The sequence below is a fragment of the Carlito syrichta genome, unplaced genomic scaffold (genome assembly GCF_000164805.1).
Source record: "Carlito syrichta isolate Samal-C Ts95f unplaced genomic scaffold, Tarsius_syrichta-2.0.1 Scaffold309326, whole genome shotgun sequence".
NCBI lineage: Eukaryota > Metazoa > Chordata > Mammalia > Primates > Tarsiidae > Carlito > Carlito syrichta.
In genome coordinates this window covers 375,242-393,580 of record NW_007253422.1, presented here as the reverse complement: position 1 = coordinate 393,580, position 18,339 = coordinate 375,242, and the positions used below count along the sequence as shown (strand labels likewise).

General features: G+C 37.4%; 1 protein-coding gene across 1 annotated transcript in view; it reads right to left on the bottom strand.

Annotated features, from left to right (window-relative positions):
* Positions 1-18,339, bottom strand: part of CCDC30 (coiled-coil domain containing 30) — a gene marked incomplete at its 3' end in the record, with an annotated part of 169,763 nt that overhangs the window by 123,680 nt on the left and 27,744 nt on the right. The window contains exons 4-5 of the mRNA XM_021717144.1: positions 13,573-13,688; positions 11,728-11,826 (exon numbers count right to left, since the gene is read on the bottom strand). Of these exons, the coding sequence (XP_021572819.1) occupies positions 11,728-11,826; positions 13,573-13,688 (215 nt within the window). The remainder of the gene's footprint in view (positions 1-11,727; positions 11,827-13,572; positions 13,689-18,339) is intronic.

Sequence of the window (18,339 nt, the reverse complement as noted above, 5' to 3'; positions counted from 1 at the left end):
CATGCCTATAATTCCGGCTACTTGGAAGGCTGAGGCGGAAGGATCACCGGAGCCTAGCAGTTCGAGGCTGCGGTGGCCGGAAGTGGCCACTGCACTCTAGTCTGGGTGACAGAGTGAGACTCCAACTCAAAAAACAAAAAAAAGAAAGAAAGGAATTGGCAGTAATGAGAAACTGCGCCGGGTCGGGGGTGAGATTGGCAGTTGAGGGAAACTGCTAGGAGAGGGAGCAGCACACCTCATCAACAAGGGTACCTGCATAATGAACATTTGCATACCTAACCCTGAATTATACCCCCATCTTTAAAATAAAAAAATTAAAAAAACAAAAGGTTGAATATAGTAAGAAGACATAACAATTATAAACATGCAGGCAAATAACAGACCATGAGAACATATAAAGCAAAAACTGACAGAATTAAATTGTGACAAACTGTTCTACAATGATATTTGGAGTCTTCTACTCTCGATAATGAATAGAACAACCAGACAGAAGTAAGAAAATAGAGGATGTGAACAACACAATAAGTCAACTAGAGCTAACAGATACATACAAGACACTCTATTCAACAATAGTACACACATTCTTCTCAGTTGCACATAAGACAATCTCCAGGATAAACCATATACTAGACCACAAATGAAGTCTCAGTAGATTTTAAAAGATAAATGTCATACAAAATATCTTTCTCCAACCAAAATGGGATGAAGTTAGAAATAAATACCAGAAGGAAAACTGGACTATTCACAAATTTGTGGACATTAAACACCCTCTCAAACAATCAATGAATCAAAGAAGAAATCACAGGCTGGGCACAGTGGCTCACACCTGTAATCCCAGCACAATGGGAGGCCAAGGTGGGAGAATCACTTGAGCCAAGACTAGGCTGGGTAACATAGTGAGAATGTCTCTCTAAAAGAGATTGAGAGAGAAAGAGAGAGAGAGAAAAAGAGAGAGAGAGAGAAAGAGAAGAAATCACAAGGGAAATTAGAAATGGAAAGTATTTATATTTAAAGAAGGAAGAAAATGAAAGCATAACATTCTCAAACTTACAGGATCCATTGAAAACAGGGTTAAGGGGGGAAATTTATAACTATAATTTGTTGCATTCAAAAATAAGAAAGATCTCCAATAAACAAGCTAACTGTATAACTTAATGAACTAAAAAAGGAAAAACAAAGTAAACCCAAAGCTGGCAGAAGAAAAATAAATATTAGAACAGAAATAAATGAAAGAGAGAACTAAAAAACAGTACAGAAAATCAAGAAAATTAAAATGTGTTCATTAAAAAGGTCAACAAAATTACAAATCGTTAATTATTTTGAACAAAAAAAATAGGGAAGACTCAAATTACTAAAATCAGAAAATAAAGTGGAGACATTATAACAGACTCTACAGAAATACAGTGATTATAAGAGAGTACTGTGAACAACTGTATGCTAAGAATCAGGTAACCTAGATGAAATGGAGAAAACTCTAAAAACACAAAATCTACCAAAACTAAATCACAAAAAAATAGAAAATCTGAATAGAGTAATTAGAAAGATGACTGAATCATTAATCAAAATCTCCTGACAAAGAAAAGCTTTGGGCCTGATGACTTTATTAGTAAATTCTACCAAACTTGAAGAAGAACTAACACCAACACTTCTCAACATTCCCCCAAAAAATGAAGAGGAAGAAATACTTCCTAACACATTCAAAGAGGTCAGCAATACCCTGACAGTATAACCAGATAAAGATATCACAAGAAAAGTAAACAACAGACCAATATCCCTTATGAACACTGATAAAAACACCCTCAACAATACACTAGCAAACTGAATTCAGCAGCATATTAAAAAAATTATATACCATGGCCAGGTGGAATTCAGTCTTAGAATGCAAAGATGGTTTAACATATGAAAATCAATCAATGTAATATAACACATTAACAGAATGAGCAACAACAAAACATATAGTCTTCTCAATTGATAGATAAAAAGCATTTGTCCAAATTCAACATCCTTTAATAATAAAAACACGTAACAAACCTTGAACAGAAGCAAACTGCCTCAACATAATAAACTACATATACAAGAAGCCCACAATGAACATTATACTCAGTGGTCAAAGACTAAGATCAGGCAAAGATGCCTACCTTTGCCATTTCTATTCAATAGTACTGGAAGTCTTATCCAGAGCAACTAGACAAGAAAAAGAAACCTGCCGGGGCAACTTGGTGAGACCTCATCTCTACAATAAATAAAAAAATTAGCCGGGTGTGGTAGCGCGCGCCTGTAGTTCTGGCTACTTGGAAGGCTGAGGTGGAAGGATCACCGGAGCCCAGCACGTTGATGCTGCGGTGGCCGGGAGCGTGCCACTGCACTCCAGTCTGGGCGACAGAGTGAGAGTCTGACTCAAAAAAAGAAAAGGAAGAAGTAAAAAAAAGTCAGTTATGCATGACTTAACAACAAGAATACATTCTGAAAAATGTGTCAGTAGGTGATTTGGTCACTGTGTAAACATCATTAGAATGTACTTACAGAAGCCTAAATGGTATACCCTACTAGACACATAGGCTATATGGTATAGTCTATTGCGTCTAGGCCACAAACTTGTATAGCATGCTACTGCACTAAATACTACAAGTAATTGAACACAATAGTATTTGTGTATCTAAACATATTCCAACATAGAAAAGGTAGAGTAAAAATACAGTATTAGGATCTTATGGGACCATTGTCATAAACACAGTTCATTATGTGGTATATAACAGTATCTCTGTTTGCAGATGATATGATCTTATAAGTAGAAACCCTAAAGATTTCACCAGAAACCTGTTAGAGCTAATAAACAAATTCAGCAAAGTAGCCGCATAAGAAATCAACACACAGAAATCAGTTGCATTTCTATACACTCTGAAAAGAAAAATTTTTTAGATGCCATTTACAATAGCATAAAAGAGAATGAAATACTTAGGAATTAACTTAATGAAAGAGGTGAAAAACTTGTACAATGAAAGCTACAAAACATTGCTGAGAAAACTAAAGCAGGTAAAAATAAATGGAAAGACATGCATGTTCATGAGTGGAAAACATACCATAATATTGTTATGATGGCAACACAACCCAAAGCTATGTACAGATGCAATGCCATCCCTATCAAAAACCCAACATGTTTTTTGAAGAAATAAAAAAATCCATCCTAAAATTCATATGGAGCCTGAAGGGACCCCAAACAGCCAAAACAATCTTGAAAAAGAACAAAGTTAGAAAACTCACACTTCTTGATTTCAACACTTATCACAAAGCTGCAGTAATCAAAACAATGTCATTCAGGGATAAACACAGACACATAGACCAATGGAATAGAATAGACAGACCAGAAACAAACTCTTGCGTATATGGTCAAATGAGTTTCTTAATTAAAACAAATAATTGTTTCTGCTGGCAAGTGTGTAGGGCAGATTTTCAACATCAGTGTCAAGACCATTCACTGGAGGAAAGAAAGTCTTTCCAGCATATAGTAAAAGGAAAATGAAACATACATATGAAAAAAATTAAATAGAACTCTTACCTTACACTATATACAAAAATTAATTCAAAATGGTTAAAAAGACCTAATCATAAAAGTTAAAACTAAAAACTAAAAGTTAAAACTAAAAAATTCTTTAGAAGACAACTTAGGGGAAAAGCTCCATGACAATGGATTTGGCAATGATTTCTTGGATATCACACCAAAGACACAGGCATCAAAATAAAAAATAAAAAACTGTACTTCATAAAAATAAAGAACTTTTGAGTATCAAAATAACACTATCACCAGAGTAAAAAGGCAACCTACAAAACTGGGGAAAGATTTGCAAATCACATATCTGATAAGGGATATTAACATCCAGAATATATAGAACTTCAAAAACTTACAACAGAAACCTGATTTCATATGGGCAAAGAATTTGAATAGACATTTCTCCAAATAAGATATACAAAGACCAATAAACACTTCAAAAGATGGTAACATCACTAATCTTTAGGAAAATGCAAATCAAATGCAAATCAAAACCACAATGAGATAATAGCCCATTTCAATCCATTTTGTGTTGCTATAACAGAATACCTGAAGCTGGTTAATTAGCTCATGATTCTGGTTGTTGGCAAATTCAAGATTGGACAGCTGTATCTGATGAGGACCCCATGCTGCTTCAATTCATGGTAAAAATGGAAGGGGAGCAGGTATATGCAAAGAGATCACATAATGAGAGAGGAAACAAGAAAGAGAGAGAAAGAAATCAAGGAAGTCAGATTTTTCAAGGAACTAATCCATTCTTGCAACAACAAGAATGCACTCATCCCCACAGGAGAGCATTAATCTATTCATGAGGGATCGTCCTCCATAGCCAAAACACCTCCCACTAGGTCCCACATCCCATGTTGAAGATCAAATTTCAACACGAGTCTTGGCAGGGACAAACCACATCTAAACCATAGTATCACCTCACACACTTCGGATGGCTACTATCAAAAAATTAGAAAATAACAAATGCTAGCAATGATGTGGAGAAATGGTACGCTTCTGCGTGGTTGGTGGAAATGTAAAGTGGTATATAGCCCCTATGAAAAACAGTATGGAGTTTCTAAAAAATAATAAACACAGAATTACCATATGATCTGACAATTCTACTTCTGGATATATACCCCAAAGAATTGAAAACAGGGACTCAAACATATATTTGTACACCCAATAATCACAATAGCTAAAATGTGAAAGCAACCCAAGTGTCCACTGACAGATGAATAGAGAAGCAAAAGGTGATATATACATACAATGGACTATTACTGAGCCTTAAAAAAGGAAGGAAATTCTGACACATGTTGTAACATGGATGAGCCTTGAAGGCATCATTCTAAATGAAATAAGCCAGTCACAAAAAGATAAATAGCATATGATTCCATTTATATAAAGTACCTAGAGTAGAACAGTCAAAATCATAGGGACCAAGGGTAGAATGGTGATTGCCAGAGGCTGGGGGCAGAGGGTATTCTAGTTCATTTGCGCTGCTATAACAAAATATCATAGACTGGGTAATTTATAAACAATAGAAATTTATAGCTGAGTGTGGTGGATAATGCCTGTAATTCCAGCACTTTGGGAAACTGAGGCAGAGGACTGCTTGAGCCCAGGAGTTTGAGACCAGCCTAGGCAACATAGCAAGTCTTTGTCTCTACAAAAAACTTAAAAATTAGCTGAATGTGGTGGGATGTGCTTGTAGGCCCAGCTCCTTGAGTGGTTGAAGTGGGAGAACTGTTGAGCCCAGAAGTTTGAGACTATAGTGAGCCATAATTGTGCCACTGCACTCTAGCCTGGGCAATAGAGTAAAATAGAAAGAAAGAAAGAAGGAAAGAAAGAGAGAAAGGGGGGGGAGGGAGGGAAGGAGGAAGGAAGAAAGAAAGGAAGAAAGGAAGGAAGAAAGAAAGAAAGAAAGGAAGGAAGGAAGAAAGGAAGAAAGAAAGGAAGGAAGGAAGGAAGGAAGAAAGGAAGGAAGGAAGAAAGGAAGGGAGGGAAGGAGGAAGGAAGAAAGGAAGGAAGGAAGGAAGGAAGAAAGGAAGGAAGGAAGAAAGGAAGGGAGGGAAGGAGGAAGGAAGAAAGAAAGGAAGAAAGGAAGGAAGAAAGAAAGAAAGAAAGGAAGGAAGGAAGAAAGGAAGGAAGGAAGAAAGGAAGGAAGGAAGAAAGAAAGGAAGGAAGGAAGAAAGGAAGGAAGAAAGAAATGAAGGAAGGAAGGAAGGAAGAAAGAAAGAAATAAAGGAAGGAAGGAAGGAAGGAAGAAAGAAAGAAAGAAAGGAAGGAAGGAAGGAAGAAAGGAAGAAAGGAAGGAAGGAAGGAAGAAAGAAAGAAAGGAAGGAAGGAAGGAAGAAAGGAAGAAAGAAAGGAAGGAAGAAAGGAAGGAAGGAAGGAAGGAAGGAAGGAAGGAAGAAAGGAAGGAAGGAAGAAAGGAAGAAAGGAAGGAAGGAAGAAAGGAAGAAAGAAAGGAAGGAAGAAAGAAATGAAGGAAGGAAGGAAGGAAGGAAGGAAGAAAAAAAGAAATAAAGGAAGGAAGGAAGGAAGAAAGAAAGAAAGGAAGGAAGGAAGGAAGGAAGGAAGGAAGAAAGGAAGGAAGGAAGAAAGGAAGAAAGAAAGGAAGGAAGGCAGGAAGAAAGGAAGAAAGAAAGAAAGGAAGGAAGAAAGGAGGGAAGGAAGGAAGGAAAGAAGGAAGCAAGGAAGAAGAAAGAAAGAAGGAAGGAAGGAAGGAGGGAGGTAGGAAGGGAAGGAAAGAAGGAAGGAAGGATAGAAAGAAAGAAGCAACAGAAAGAAAAATGTATTTCTCACAGTCCTAGAAGCTGGGAAGTTCAAGATCAAGGTGTTGGTCAGTTTGGTGACTGGTGAGGACAATTATCTGCTTCCTCAATGGCACCTTGTTGCTGCTACACCTTCCAGAGAAAACAAACACTGTGTCCTCACATAGTCTCTCTTCAACCTCAGATCCTTTTATAAGGGTGCTAATTCCATTCATGGGCTCTGCCAAATCATCTCCCAAAGGCCACATATTTCAATATCGTTGCACTGGGAACTAAGTTTCAACATGAATTTTGGAGGGAACATCATCATTTAAACCACCGCCTTCTGTCCTTGCTCCCCACTCCCCAAATTCCATATTTCCGCTAACAGTCTCTTCAAAGCAATCCAGGCATTTTCTAGCAAGTGCCTCAAGATTCTTCCAGCCTCTACACATTACCCAATTCCAAAGCCATGTCCACATTTTTAGATATTTATTACATAAGGACCCCCACTTTCTGGTACCAAAATCTGTATTAGTTTTCTGGGGTTACCCTAAAAAAGTCACACAAACTGAGTGGATTAAAAAAACCCAGAAATTTATTATCTCATTGTTCTGAAGTTTAGAAATCTGAAGTCAAGGTATTATCAAGGCCTTGTTCCCTCTGGAGACCGCGGGTAGAATACTTTCTTGCCTCTTCCTAGCATCTGGTGGTGGCTCTAGATCTTTGGTGTTCCTTGACTTGAAGCTGCATTACTCCAAACTCTGTCTCTGTAATCACATGGCATTCTCTCCATCTATGTCTGTCCTCACATTTCTTGTTGTAATTTTACCCAGTCATATTGGATTAGAGTCCCCCTAATGACTTCATCTTAATTTTATTACATCTACAAAAACTCTATTTCCAAATGATGTCATATTCACAGGTCCTGGTGGTTAGGACTTCAACATATTATTTTGGGAGGAGGGCTTAATTAAACCCATAATTCCATTTATAAAATATATACAAAGCTCCTGCAACTCAACAAGAAAACAATTAACTCCAGCAAAAGCTGGCAAAGGACAATAAAATACCTCAGTATCCATCTAACCAAAGAGGTAAAAGAACTTTATAATGAGAACTACAAAACACTGCTCTAAGAAATCAAGGACTACACAAACAAATGGAAGAATATCCCATGTTTATGGATTGGAAGAATCAATATCATCAAGATGTCCATCCTACCCAAGGCAATCTATTGATTCAATGCAATCTCTATAAAATTACCGGCATCATTTTTTGCAAACCTAGAAAAGACAATACAGAAATTCATATGGAAGCAAAAAAGAGCCCAAATAGCTAACACTATCCTCAGTAAAAAGAACAAGGCTGGAGGCATCACATTTCCAGATCTCAAGCTTTACTACAAGGCTATAGTAACCAAGACAGGATAGTACTGGTATGAAAACAGACATATAGACCAATGGAACAGAACAAAGGATCTGGAAATAAAACCAAGGAACTTCAACCAACTAATCTTTGACAAAGCTGACAAAAATAAACATCAGGGAAAAGAACCAATATTTAGCAAATGGTGCTGGGAATACAGGCTAACCACATGCAGAAGAATGAAACTAGACAACTTCTTATCACCATATACAAAAAATTAACTCCAAATGGATCAAGGGCTTAAATGTGAAACCTCAAATTATAATAATCTTCGAAAAAAATGTAGGAAACGCTCTCCTGGACATCAAAGTACACAATGAATTCATGGCCAAGTCCTCAAAAGCAAATGCAACAAAAGCTGAGATTGACAGATGAGACCTTATCAAGCTAAAGAGTTCTTGCACAGCAAAAAAACAAAAAAACAAAAAACAAAACATCAAGAGAGTAAAGAGAACCCACAGAATGGAAAAAAAATATTTGCAAGATATACATCCAACAATGGCCTCATAACAAGGATCTACAAGGAACTCAAAACAAATAGATGGAAAAAAAATAATTCTTTTTTAATTTTATTAAAAAGTGGGCAAAGGACATGAACAGACACTTCTCAAAGAAAGACATCCAAGCAGTCAACACACATAAGAAAAAATGCTCAGCTTCACAAATAAAAACTACGACGAGATACCACTTCACACTGGTTAGAGTGGCTATCATTAAAAAAAATGAAAAAACAACAGGCGTTGGCAAGGCAGTACAGTAAAGGGAACACTTCTACATTATTGGTGGGAATGTAAACTAGTTCAATCTTTGTGAAAAAGCAGTGCGGCGTTTTCTCAAAGAACTAAAAATTGAGCTACTATATGATCTGTAATCCCACCTCTGAGAATATACCCAGAGGAACATAAATAGCTCTACCAAAAAGACATCTGCATACTTATGTTCATCGCAGCACTATTCACAATAGCAAAAACAAGGAACCAACCCAAATGCCCAACAAAAGTGAACTGGCTACAGAAAATATGGTACATATACATGATAGAATACTATGCAGTCATAAAGAACAACAAAATTATAAGTTTTGCAGCAACATGGATGTAACTGGAGACCATTGTTCTAAGTGAATCATAAAATTGGATACCATATGTTCACAGAATCTTAAAATTGGATACCACATGTTCTCACTCATAAGTGGGTCCTAAACACTGGGCATATGAGCACAAAGACAGGAACAACTGACATTGGGCACTACTAATTGGGGGAGGGAATGATCAGGGACAAGGGGCCCACAGCCATCCACTGGTTACCATGTGTCTACTATGGGGGGGGGGAGGGCTTATTAGAAGCCCAAATCTCACCTGCACACAATTTACTTATGTATTGAATCCTAACATGTATCCCACAACTCTAAAATAAAAATAAATTGGCAAAGAATTTGAATGAACATTTCTTAAAGAAGATATACAAATGACCAATAAGCACACAAAAAGACTACTCAATATCATTAGTCATTCAGAAAATGGAAATCAAAACTGTATTGAGATACTACCTCACACCTGCTAAGATAGCAATAATAAAACAAGATAATAAGTGCTGGTGATAATGTGGAGCAACTGTAACCCTTACACACTGCTGATGGGAATGTAAAATGATACATCTGCATTGGAAAACAGTCTGGTAGCTCCTCAAAAGGTTAAATGTAGAGTTAACATATGACCCAGTAATTCCACTCCTAGGTACATTCCCAAGATAAATGAAAAAAAATATGTCCACACAAATTCTTGTAATTGAATATTCATGACAATATTATTCACAATCGCCACAAAATAGAAACTCTCAAATGTACAATTGATAAACAAAATGTGATATATATTCGCTCAGTAAAATATTATTCAGCCATAGAAAGGATACAGTATTGATTCATGCTACAATATGGATAATCCTTGAAAACATTATGCTAAGTGAAGAAGCTAGACACAAAAGATCACATAATGTATGATTCCATTTATAGAAAATGCACAGAACAGGCAAATTCAGAGACAGAAAGTAGCTTAGAGGTTTCCAGGGTCTGGAGGGAGAGGAAAATAGGGAATAAATACTAATGGGTATAGAGCTTCTTTTGGGGAGGTATAAAAATGTTCTGGAATTTGATAGTGGTGATAGTTTTACAACCTTGTGAATATACTGAAAAACACTGAATTGTACACCTTCAAGGTATATGTCAGTTTTATGGTATATGTTATATTTCAATTTTGAAAAAAACTAAACTGAGTATGTATAAGATCTATGCATTGAAAGATAGAAAGCATTGCTGAGATAAATTAAAGAAGACTCAAATAAATGGAAGTTTATATCATGTTCATGAATTAGGCGACTCAATATTGTTAAAATGTAAAATCTCCCTATATTGACCTGAAGATTCTATAACATCCCAATCAATATCCTAGCAAGCACGCATATCAAAATCGACAAACTAATTCTAAAATGTATATGGAAATAAATGCAAAGGACCTAAAATAGCGAAAACAATGGGCTTGGTGGCTCAGCCTGTAATCCTGCGCCTTTGGGAGGCTGAGGTGAGTGGATTGCCTGAGTCCACGCGTTCGAGACCTGCCTGGGCAGGCGAGACCCCATCTGTACAATAAATCAAAAAATTAGCCGGGCGTGGTAGCGCGCGCCTATGACTCTGGCCACTCGGAAGGCTGAGGCGGAAGGATCGCGGAGCCCAGCAGGTCGAGGCTGCGGTGGCCGGGAGCGGCCACTGCACTCCAGTCTGGGAGACAGAGTGAGACTCCAACTCAAAAAAAAAAAAAAAAAGAAAGAAAGAAAAAAATCCTACAAAGTTGGAGGTGCTATACTTTCTGAATTCAAGACTTACAATAAAACTACAGCATAGAATTGACATAAACATATAGACTACCCAGAAGACCCACAACTGATTTTTAATAGAGGTGCCAGCCTAATTCAGTAAAGACAAAACTGTCTTTTTGACAAATGGTTCTGGGATAACTAGATATACATTTGAAAATGAATAAATATTAACCCTACCTCACAGCATATAGGTCATAAACCTAAATGTGGAAGCTAAAACTATAAAACCTTTAGAAGAATAAAAAACACGTTGTAAGCTTAGAGTAGACAAATATTTCTTAGATAGGCTTTTTGTGTCCTATCACAAAATTTTAAAAGAAAACATTAGTGAATTGGCCTCTATCAAATTTTTAAAAGCTCTACTTTTTATAAAATGCTGGTCAGAAAAAAAAACACATGGCATAAACTGGAGAAAATATTTATAATATATGTATCTAACAAAGGACTGGTATTCAAAAAATATAAAGAACTCCTGCAACTCAATATAAAGAATACGTATCCTCAATTTAAAAGAAGCAAAAGATTTGAACAGGTGCTTCACAAAAGAGCATATACAAAAATGGCCAATGAACACATCAAAACATATTCATTGTCATTTGACACCCTCAAAAGGCAAATTAAAGCCACAATGAAACATCACTCCTGTTTACTAGATACACATTGTCACTTGCATTGATCTGTCTTGGGTTTGACTGCTTTGCTCCCCACTTCAGAGGCTAAAGTGTTGAATGTACTAGACACTGTACACATTGGAGCCTTATTCATTTTGTACATGCCTTATTCGTTCTCTATGATATTTTATTATGTTTAGTGTGGCTTCAACTATCGACTTTACTATCAGTAGTTGATTCTAGAAATCAACTCTATTTGAAGATTTAAAACATCAATATGTATTTGTAAGATTCTTTTCAGAGAAACAAACTACGATATTCTTCAAATTAATTGCTTTTTGTGGGGAAGAAGTGAACAGAAACACATCCTCTGTAACCAAATTTCTTCTTCCACTCTAACTGAGAAGTAGAAAAAGACAGACTAATAAGAAGAAAGTAGCAAATGGTTAGCATGAACTGCTGTAGTATACTCTGTAAAAATGCAACTCACTTAAAAATGAAAATCAGAAAGAACAGCACTTTAAAATACCTGTACACCCTGTTCAGAACCTGAAGTTTTTCCAGGGGAGTGGTTTCCAAATTGCTTATTTTCTTGAGAGTCACACATCTCTCCTTTAAGTCTTTCAACCTTAAATATAAAAGTAAGCATCTTGTTCTCAATTTTTGTTTAGATACATTATTGTTTTGTTTTTAAAAATATACAATAATATATGAATACATTTTCTGTGTAAAACTTCAACAACACATAGGCTATAGAGTAAAGAGTTATATTTTCCTTCATATCACAATCCTTTGTCCCTTTCCAGAAATAATATTGCTTGGGATGTAACCTACCTGAACTTTTTCATGCACACACACACACGCATTAAACATGTAATGGTATGAGATATATAAATTTACGAAGACTAAGACAACTTGAACAGACATCATTTGCTTATTCATTCATTCTTTTTTATGATTGCATTCTTATTGTGGTAAAATATGCATAACACAAAATTTATTATTTTAACCATTTTTAAGTGTACACTTAAGTGGGATTAAGCATCATTAAGCACATTATTTAGTACATTAAGTACATTGATGTACAACCATCGCCATGATTCATCTCCAGAACTCTTTTTATCTTACACTGAAATTCTATACCCATTAAAAAATAACTCCTTCATCTCTATAATAAATTTTAAAAATTAGCTAGGCATGGTGGTGTGTGCTATAGCTCCAGCTACTGGGAAGGCTGAGGCAGAAAGATTGTCAGATCCAGAAGGTTGAGGTTGCATTCTCTATGATATTTTATTATGTTTAGTGTGGCTTCAACTATCTACCTTACTACCAGTAATTGATTCTAAAAGAAAACATTAGTGAATTGGCCTCTACCAAATTTTTTAAAGCTCTACTTTTAAAAATCATGCCACTGCACTGCAGCCTGGGTAACAGAGTGAGACTCCAATTGGAAAAAAAAAAAACAACCCAAAAACCCCAAAACAAAAAACCTATTATACAAAGTCCTTTCCTTTCCCGTCTTTCTTTCTTCTTCTTCTTCTTCTTTTTTTTTTTTTTAATCCAGAATCTTGCTCTGTCATCCAGGCAATCACAGCTCCCTGCAGCCTTGAACTTCTGGACTCAAGCAATCCTGGGCTCTCAGGTAACGTTTTTGTTTTTGCTTTTATAAAAACAGGGTCTCCAGGTCTTGCTATGTTGCCCAGGCTGGTCTCAAACTCCTGGCAATTCATTTGCCTCAGACTTTCAAAGTGCTGGGATTACAGGCACGAGTCACCATGCCCCTGGCCATTAAATTCTTACTTTAAAAAAATGCAGCAGGGTGCTGTGGCTCATACCTGTAATCCCAGCACTTTGAAAGGCTGAAGAGGTAAGATCACTTGATACTGGGAGTCTAAGATAAACCTGGGCAACATAGCAGGACTCTGTCTCTATAAAAAAATAAAAATAAAAATGGCCAGGCATGGTAGCTCATACCTGTAATCTCAGTACTTTGGGAGGCTGCGGTGGGAGGACCACTTGAGCCCAGGAGTTGTAGGTTGTGGTAAGCGAGGACCACACCACTGGGCAATAGAGCAAGACTCTGTATTGAAAAGAGAAGAAGAAAAGAGAAGAGAAGAGAAAATAAAAGAAAAGATTCTAGATTTACATGAGAGAAATAAAGTTGCTTTTTAGCATAGGTAACTAAAATGTATAAAATATAAGTACTGACAGAATGCATCTAGGACAAAGCCTGGTATCCACCTAGGGATGTTACAGCCACCAGTGTTGGTCCTCACTGATGACTAGCTTAGGTGATGAATATGTTGCTCAAACTGCTGATAGCTATTGTATACACATTTAAATAAATTCTAAGAATCAACTGAATTAACCTTACCATTTCGCCAAGCACTTTCTTTTCTGAGTCAAGTGATCGAACTCGATTTCTTAAAACCAGAATTTCCTCATCCAGTCTCTGATTATGTTCCTTTGCTTTCTGTAGGTCAGCTGCATCTAAAATAGAGAAGAACACAGTTTACTTAACTGGATCAAAGTTTTGTTTAGGAGGCATTAACCTGAAAAGCTAAGGAACTGCTATTGCCTGCCCTTCTTGTCAGTCCTACCATGTCTGCATGTGTGGGTCTCTGTACAGGAGAGCCACGAGACTCTCAAGGCCAGACTTTTAGAATATTCTACCAACCTAGTGAAACAGAATAGAAAGTTTTGTATTTCTCACATCGGACCAATGAGTTGGACTTTTTTTTTTTGAGTTGGAGTCTCACTTTCTCACTTAGGCTGGAGTGCAGTAGCACACACATGGCCACCCCAGAATTGATCTGCTGGGCTCTGGTGATCCTTACGCCTCAGTCTTCCAAATAGCCAGAACTACAGGTGTGAGTTACCACGCCCAACTAATTTTTTTTTTTAATTGTAGACACAAGGTCTCACCAAGTTGCCCGGGCTGGTCATGAACCCATGGGCTCAGGCAATCCACTCGCCTCAGCCTCCCAAAGTGTTGGAATTACAAACTGAGCCACTGAGCCTGGCCGATTGAGTTGGAATTTTTGACTGTAGAGTTTCTAGCAAAAGAAGTTCTTCCAGGACCTGTATTTTTTCTTTTAAATTGAGACAAGGTCTGGAGTGCAGTGAAGCAATCATTGTTCACTGTGGCCTCAAAAACTCCTGGACTCAAGTAATCCTTTCACCTCAGCCTCCTAAATTGTTGGGATTACAGGTGCATGCCACCACACCCAGCTGGACCTGGTATTTTAAAATCACTGAACCTGCCTTCTAAAAGTTAAATGACCAAAAATAAAATGACCTTCCTAAGCTTCCTTTCAGTCCTATCTCTCTTATACATCTCCTGTTCCATTAATCTATGTTTGTTTTTAGAACAATTCCATGCTATACCTTTATTTTAAGTGTTGAAATTATAGTTAACATATTGGCTGGGTGCTGTGGCTCACATCTGTAATCCTAACACTTTGGGAGGCCGAGGTGGGGGAATTGCTTAAGCCCAGGAGTTCGAGGCCAACCTGGGCAACATAGGGAAAACTTGTCTCAGAAAAAAAAAAAATACACACACATACACACAAAACTAGCTAGGTGCAGTGGCACGTGCTTGTAGTCTTAGCTACTGGGGATGCTGAGGTGGATCACCTGAGCCTAGGAGGTCAAGGCTGCCGTGAGCCATGATTGCCGTGATCATGCCACTGCACTCTAACCTGGGCAACAGATGTCTAGAATGCTGTGACATGCTCATGATCAGATGTTAGAATGCTGTGACATGCTCATGATCTACTGCAGCCTCGAACTCCTGGGCTCAGGCAATCCTTCTGCCTCAGCCTCCCGAGTAGCTGGGACTACAGGTGCATGCCACCATGCCCAGCTTATTTTTTGATTTTTTGTAGAGACGAAATCTCACTATGTGGCCTAAACTGGTCTTGAACTCCTGGGTTCAATCAATCCTCTTGCCTCAGTCTCCCCAAGTGCTGGGATTACAGGCAATTTTTTTTTTTTTTTTTTTTTGAGTCAGAGTCCCATTTCATCGCCCAGGCTATAGTGGCATGCTCACGGCCACTCCAGCATTGACCTGCTGGACTCTGGCAATTCTTCCGCCTCAGCCTTCCAAGTAGCCACATCTACAGGTATGCGCTACCATACCCAACTAATTTTTTGACTTATTGTAGAGAATAGGTCTCACCATGTTTCCCAGACTGGTCTCGAACCCATGGGCTCAGGCAATCCTCTCGCCTTGGCCTCCAAAGTGCTGGGATTACAGGCTTGAGCCACCGTGCCCAGTCCAGGCTTTTTGTTAAACTACAAAATTTTGTTGAAAGTGGATCTTTTCATCCAACCTTTACCTGTCACCTTGTCCCAAAATAATACTGCTACTACTTGGCAACTATTTAAAAATTTTTAATATACTTATACTAATATACAGACAAAGGTTGTGTTAAAAATATTTAACAACCAGTAAAGCATGAACGTTCTCCTATAAGAATGTAGCTCTGGAACACCTTGATGTGCCAAATATTATCCCTTTAGTAGTTGGAAAGACACAAGTATGGAAAAAGCTGGGACAGGTGGGTGCAGGCAGGAACACTTGGAAAACTCAGGGCAGGAACTACTTACAACTTACACAAAATTTTTCCAGTGTCTTCACAATTTTACTGCCATACTAGTGTATACCAGCTCATAACAGTCCTGTGAGTACAAACACACACATACACACACACACAAACCCCCTCTAGACATACAAAAACCCAAATGACACTATAACACACATATTACTCTACAACCCCTGATATCACAGATATCTATTCATGTCAGCACACATAGCTCCATATCATTCTTTTTTTCCTTCTTCTTCTTTCTTTTTATACAGACAAAGTCTCACTATGTTGCCCAGGCTGGTCTTGAACTCCTGGGCTCAAGTGAACCTCCTGCCTCAGCCTTCCAAAGTGCTGGGATTATAGGTTTGCACTACCATACTCAGCCTCCATGTTATTTTTAATAACGTAAGGTATGTACTGTACAGTCACTTATTTAAGCAATCCATTGTTAGTAAGCACATACTATCTAATTTTACTACCTAACAAGCTATTTATTACTCTCTGTACTTTTATAAATTCTTCCATGTTCATTAGGGATAGTGTAATGTCTTTGTCTGGTTTTGGTCTTAGGATAATGCTTGTCAGTTAAAAAGCTGGGAAGTAGTCCCTCTTCTTCAAGTTTCTGGAAGAGTTTATGTAAACTCAGTATTATTTATTCCTTAAACATTTGTTAGAATTCACTAATGAAGCCATCTGAGCCTGGAGTTTTCTTCATGGCAAGATTTTTAGCTACAAATTCATTTTCTTTAGCAGATTTAGGGTTCTTTCTTCTTGAGATAGATTTGGTAGTTTGTGTCTTGTCAGGAATATGTATATGTCATCCAGGTCATCAGATTTACTGGCATAAAGTTATTCATATTATTCCTTTACTATCTTTTTAATTGGTAAAAATGTTCCCTTTGTCTTATTTTGGTAATTTGTGTCTTCTCTTTTTTCCATGATCAATCTAGTTAGAAGTTTATTAATGTTATTGTTCCTTCTGAAGAACCAGCTCTTGGTTCCAATGATAAACTCTATTGTAGTTCTGTTTTTAGTTTTATTGACTTTAATCCTTATTTTTATATCTCCTTCCTTCTTCATGCCTTGGATTTAATTTGTTCTTCTTGATTCCACTCTTATTGTTCTTCTTATTATTATAAGTAATTATATTTTTATTGTTCTTCTTATTTTGCTCATCTTATTCTGGGTTTCTAAGATGTAGGTACAGACTATTTTGAGTCCTTCCTTGATTTCTAGTACAAACATTAAATACAATAAAATTCCCTCTAAGTATTGACTTAGCTGCATCACACAAATATTGATGTTACATTTTCATTTTCTTCAGTTCATAATATTTTCTAATATCCCTTGTAATTTTTCTCTCTAAAGGCATGAGCTTTTTTTTCTTTTCTTTTTTAAAAATTTTATTTTATTATAAAGATGCAGGGTACAAGTCAGGATTAGGTACATAAATAGTCTACATGCAGATTAAGTTTGGGTCTCTAACTGGTCCTCACTTCCCCTGGTTTAGGATCAGGTACCCTTAGTGATGTTATGTGTCCACCTTCCCACCCTAGCAGTGTCCTGCTACTGCTGATCCCTCTCTTAGAGTATAGCGATAAATGTTTGGACCCACTTACTAGTGAGAATAAGCGGTATTCAGCTCTTTGTTTCTGTGATAGGTCACTGAGTACGATGGATGCTAAATCCGTCCAATTTTCTGCAAAGTCCATAATTATGTCATTTTTATGACTGTGTAATATTCCATCATGTATATGTACCACATTTTCTTTATCCACTCCACTTTTGATGGGCAGCAAGGTTGGTTCTATATTTTTGCTGTTGTGAGTAGTGCTGCAATAAACATGCATGTTCAAGTATTTTTTTTTTTTTTTTTTTGAGTTGGAGTCTCACTCTGTCACCCAGACTGGAGTGCAGTGGCCGCTCCTGGTCACCGCAGCCTCGACCTGCTGGGCTCTGGTAATCCTTCCGCCTCAGCTTTCCAAGTAGCTGGAACTACAGGTGCGCACTACCACGCCCGGCTAATTTTTGATTTATTGCAGAGATGAGGTCTCGCCAAGTTGCCGAGGCGGGTCACAAACCCGTGGGCTCAGGCAATCCACTCACCTCAGCCTCCCAAAGGCGCAGGATTACAGGCTGAGCCACTGAGCCTGGCAAGTATTTTTTTTTTGTAGAATGATTTGAGTATATTTGTAGAATGATATACTCGATGATATATCAGGGGACTGCTGAGTCATATGAAAGGTAATTTCTAGTTCTTTTAAAAATCACCGCACTGCTTTCCACAGAGGTTGAATTAGTTTGCACTCCCATCAGCAGTGTAGAAGCATTACCTTTTCTCCACACCTTCACCAACATCTGTTGTTTTTAATTTATTAATGATGGTCAGTCTTGCTGGAGCTAGATGGCATCTCAATATGGTTTTGATTTGCATTTCTCTGATGATTAGTGAGGCTGAGCATTTTTTCATGTATCTGTTGGCTGTTCATATGTCTTCTTTCAAGAAGTGTCTATTCATGTATTTTGCCCACATTTTAATAGGACGATTT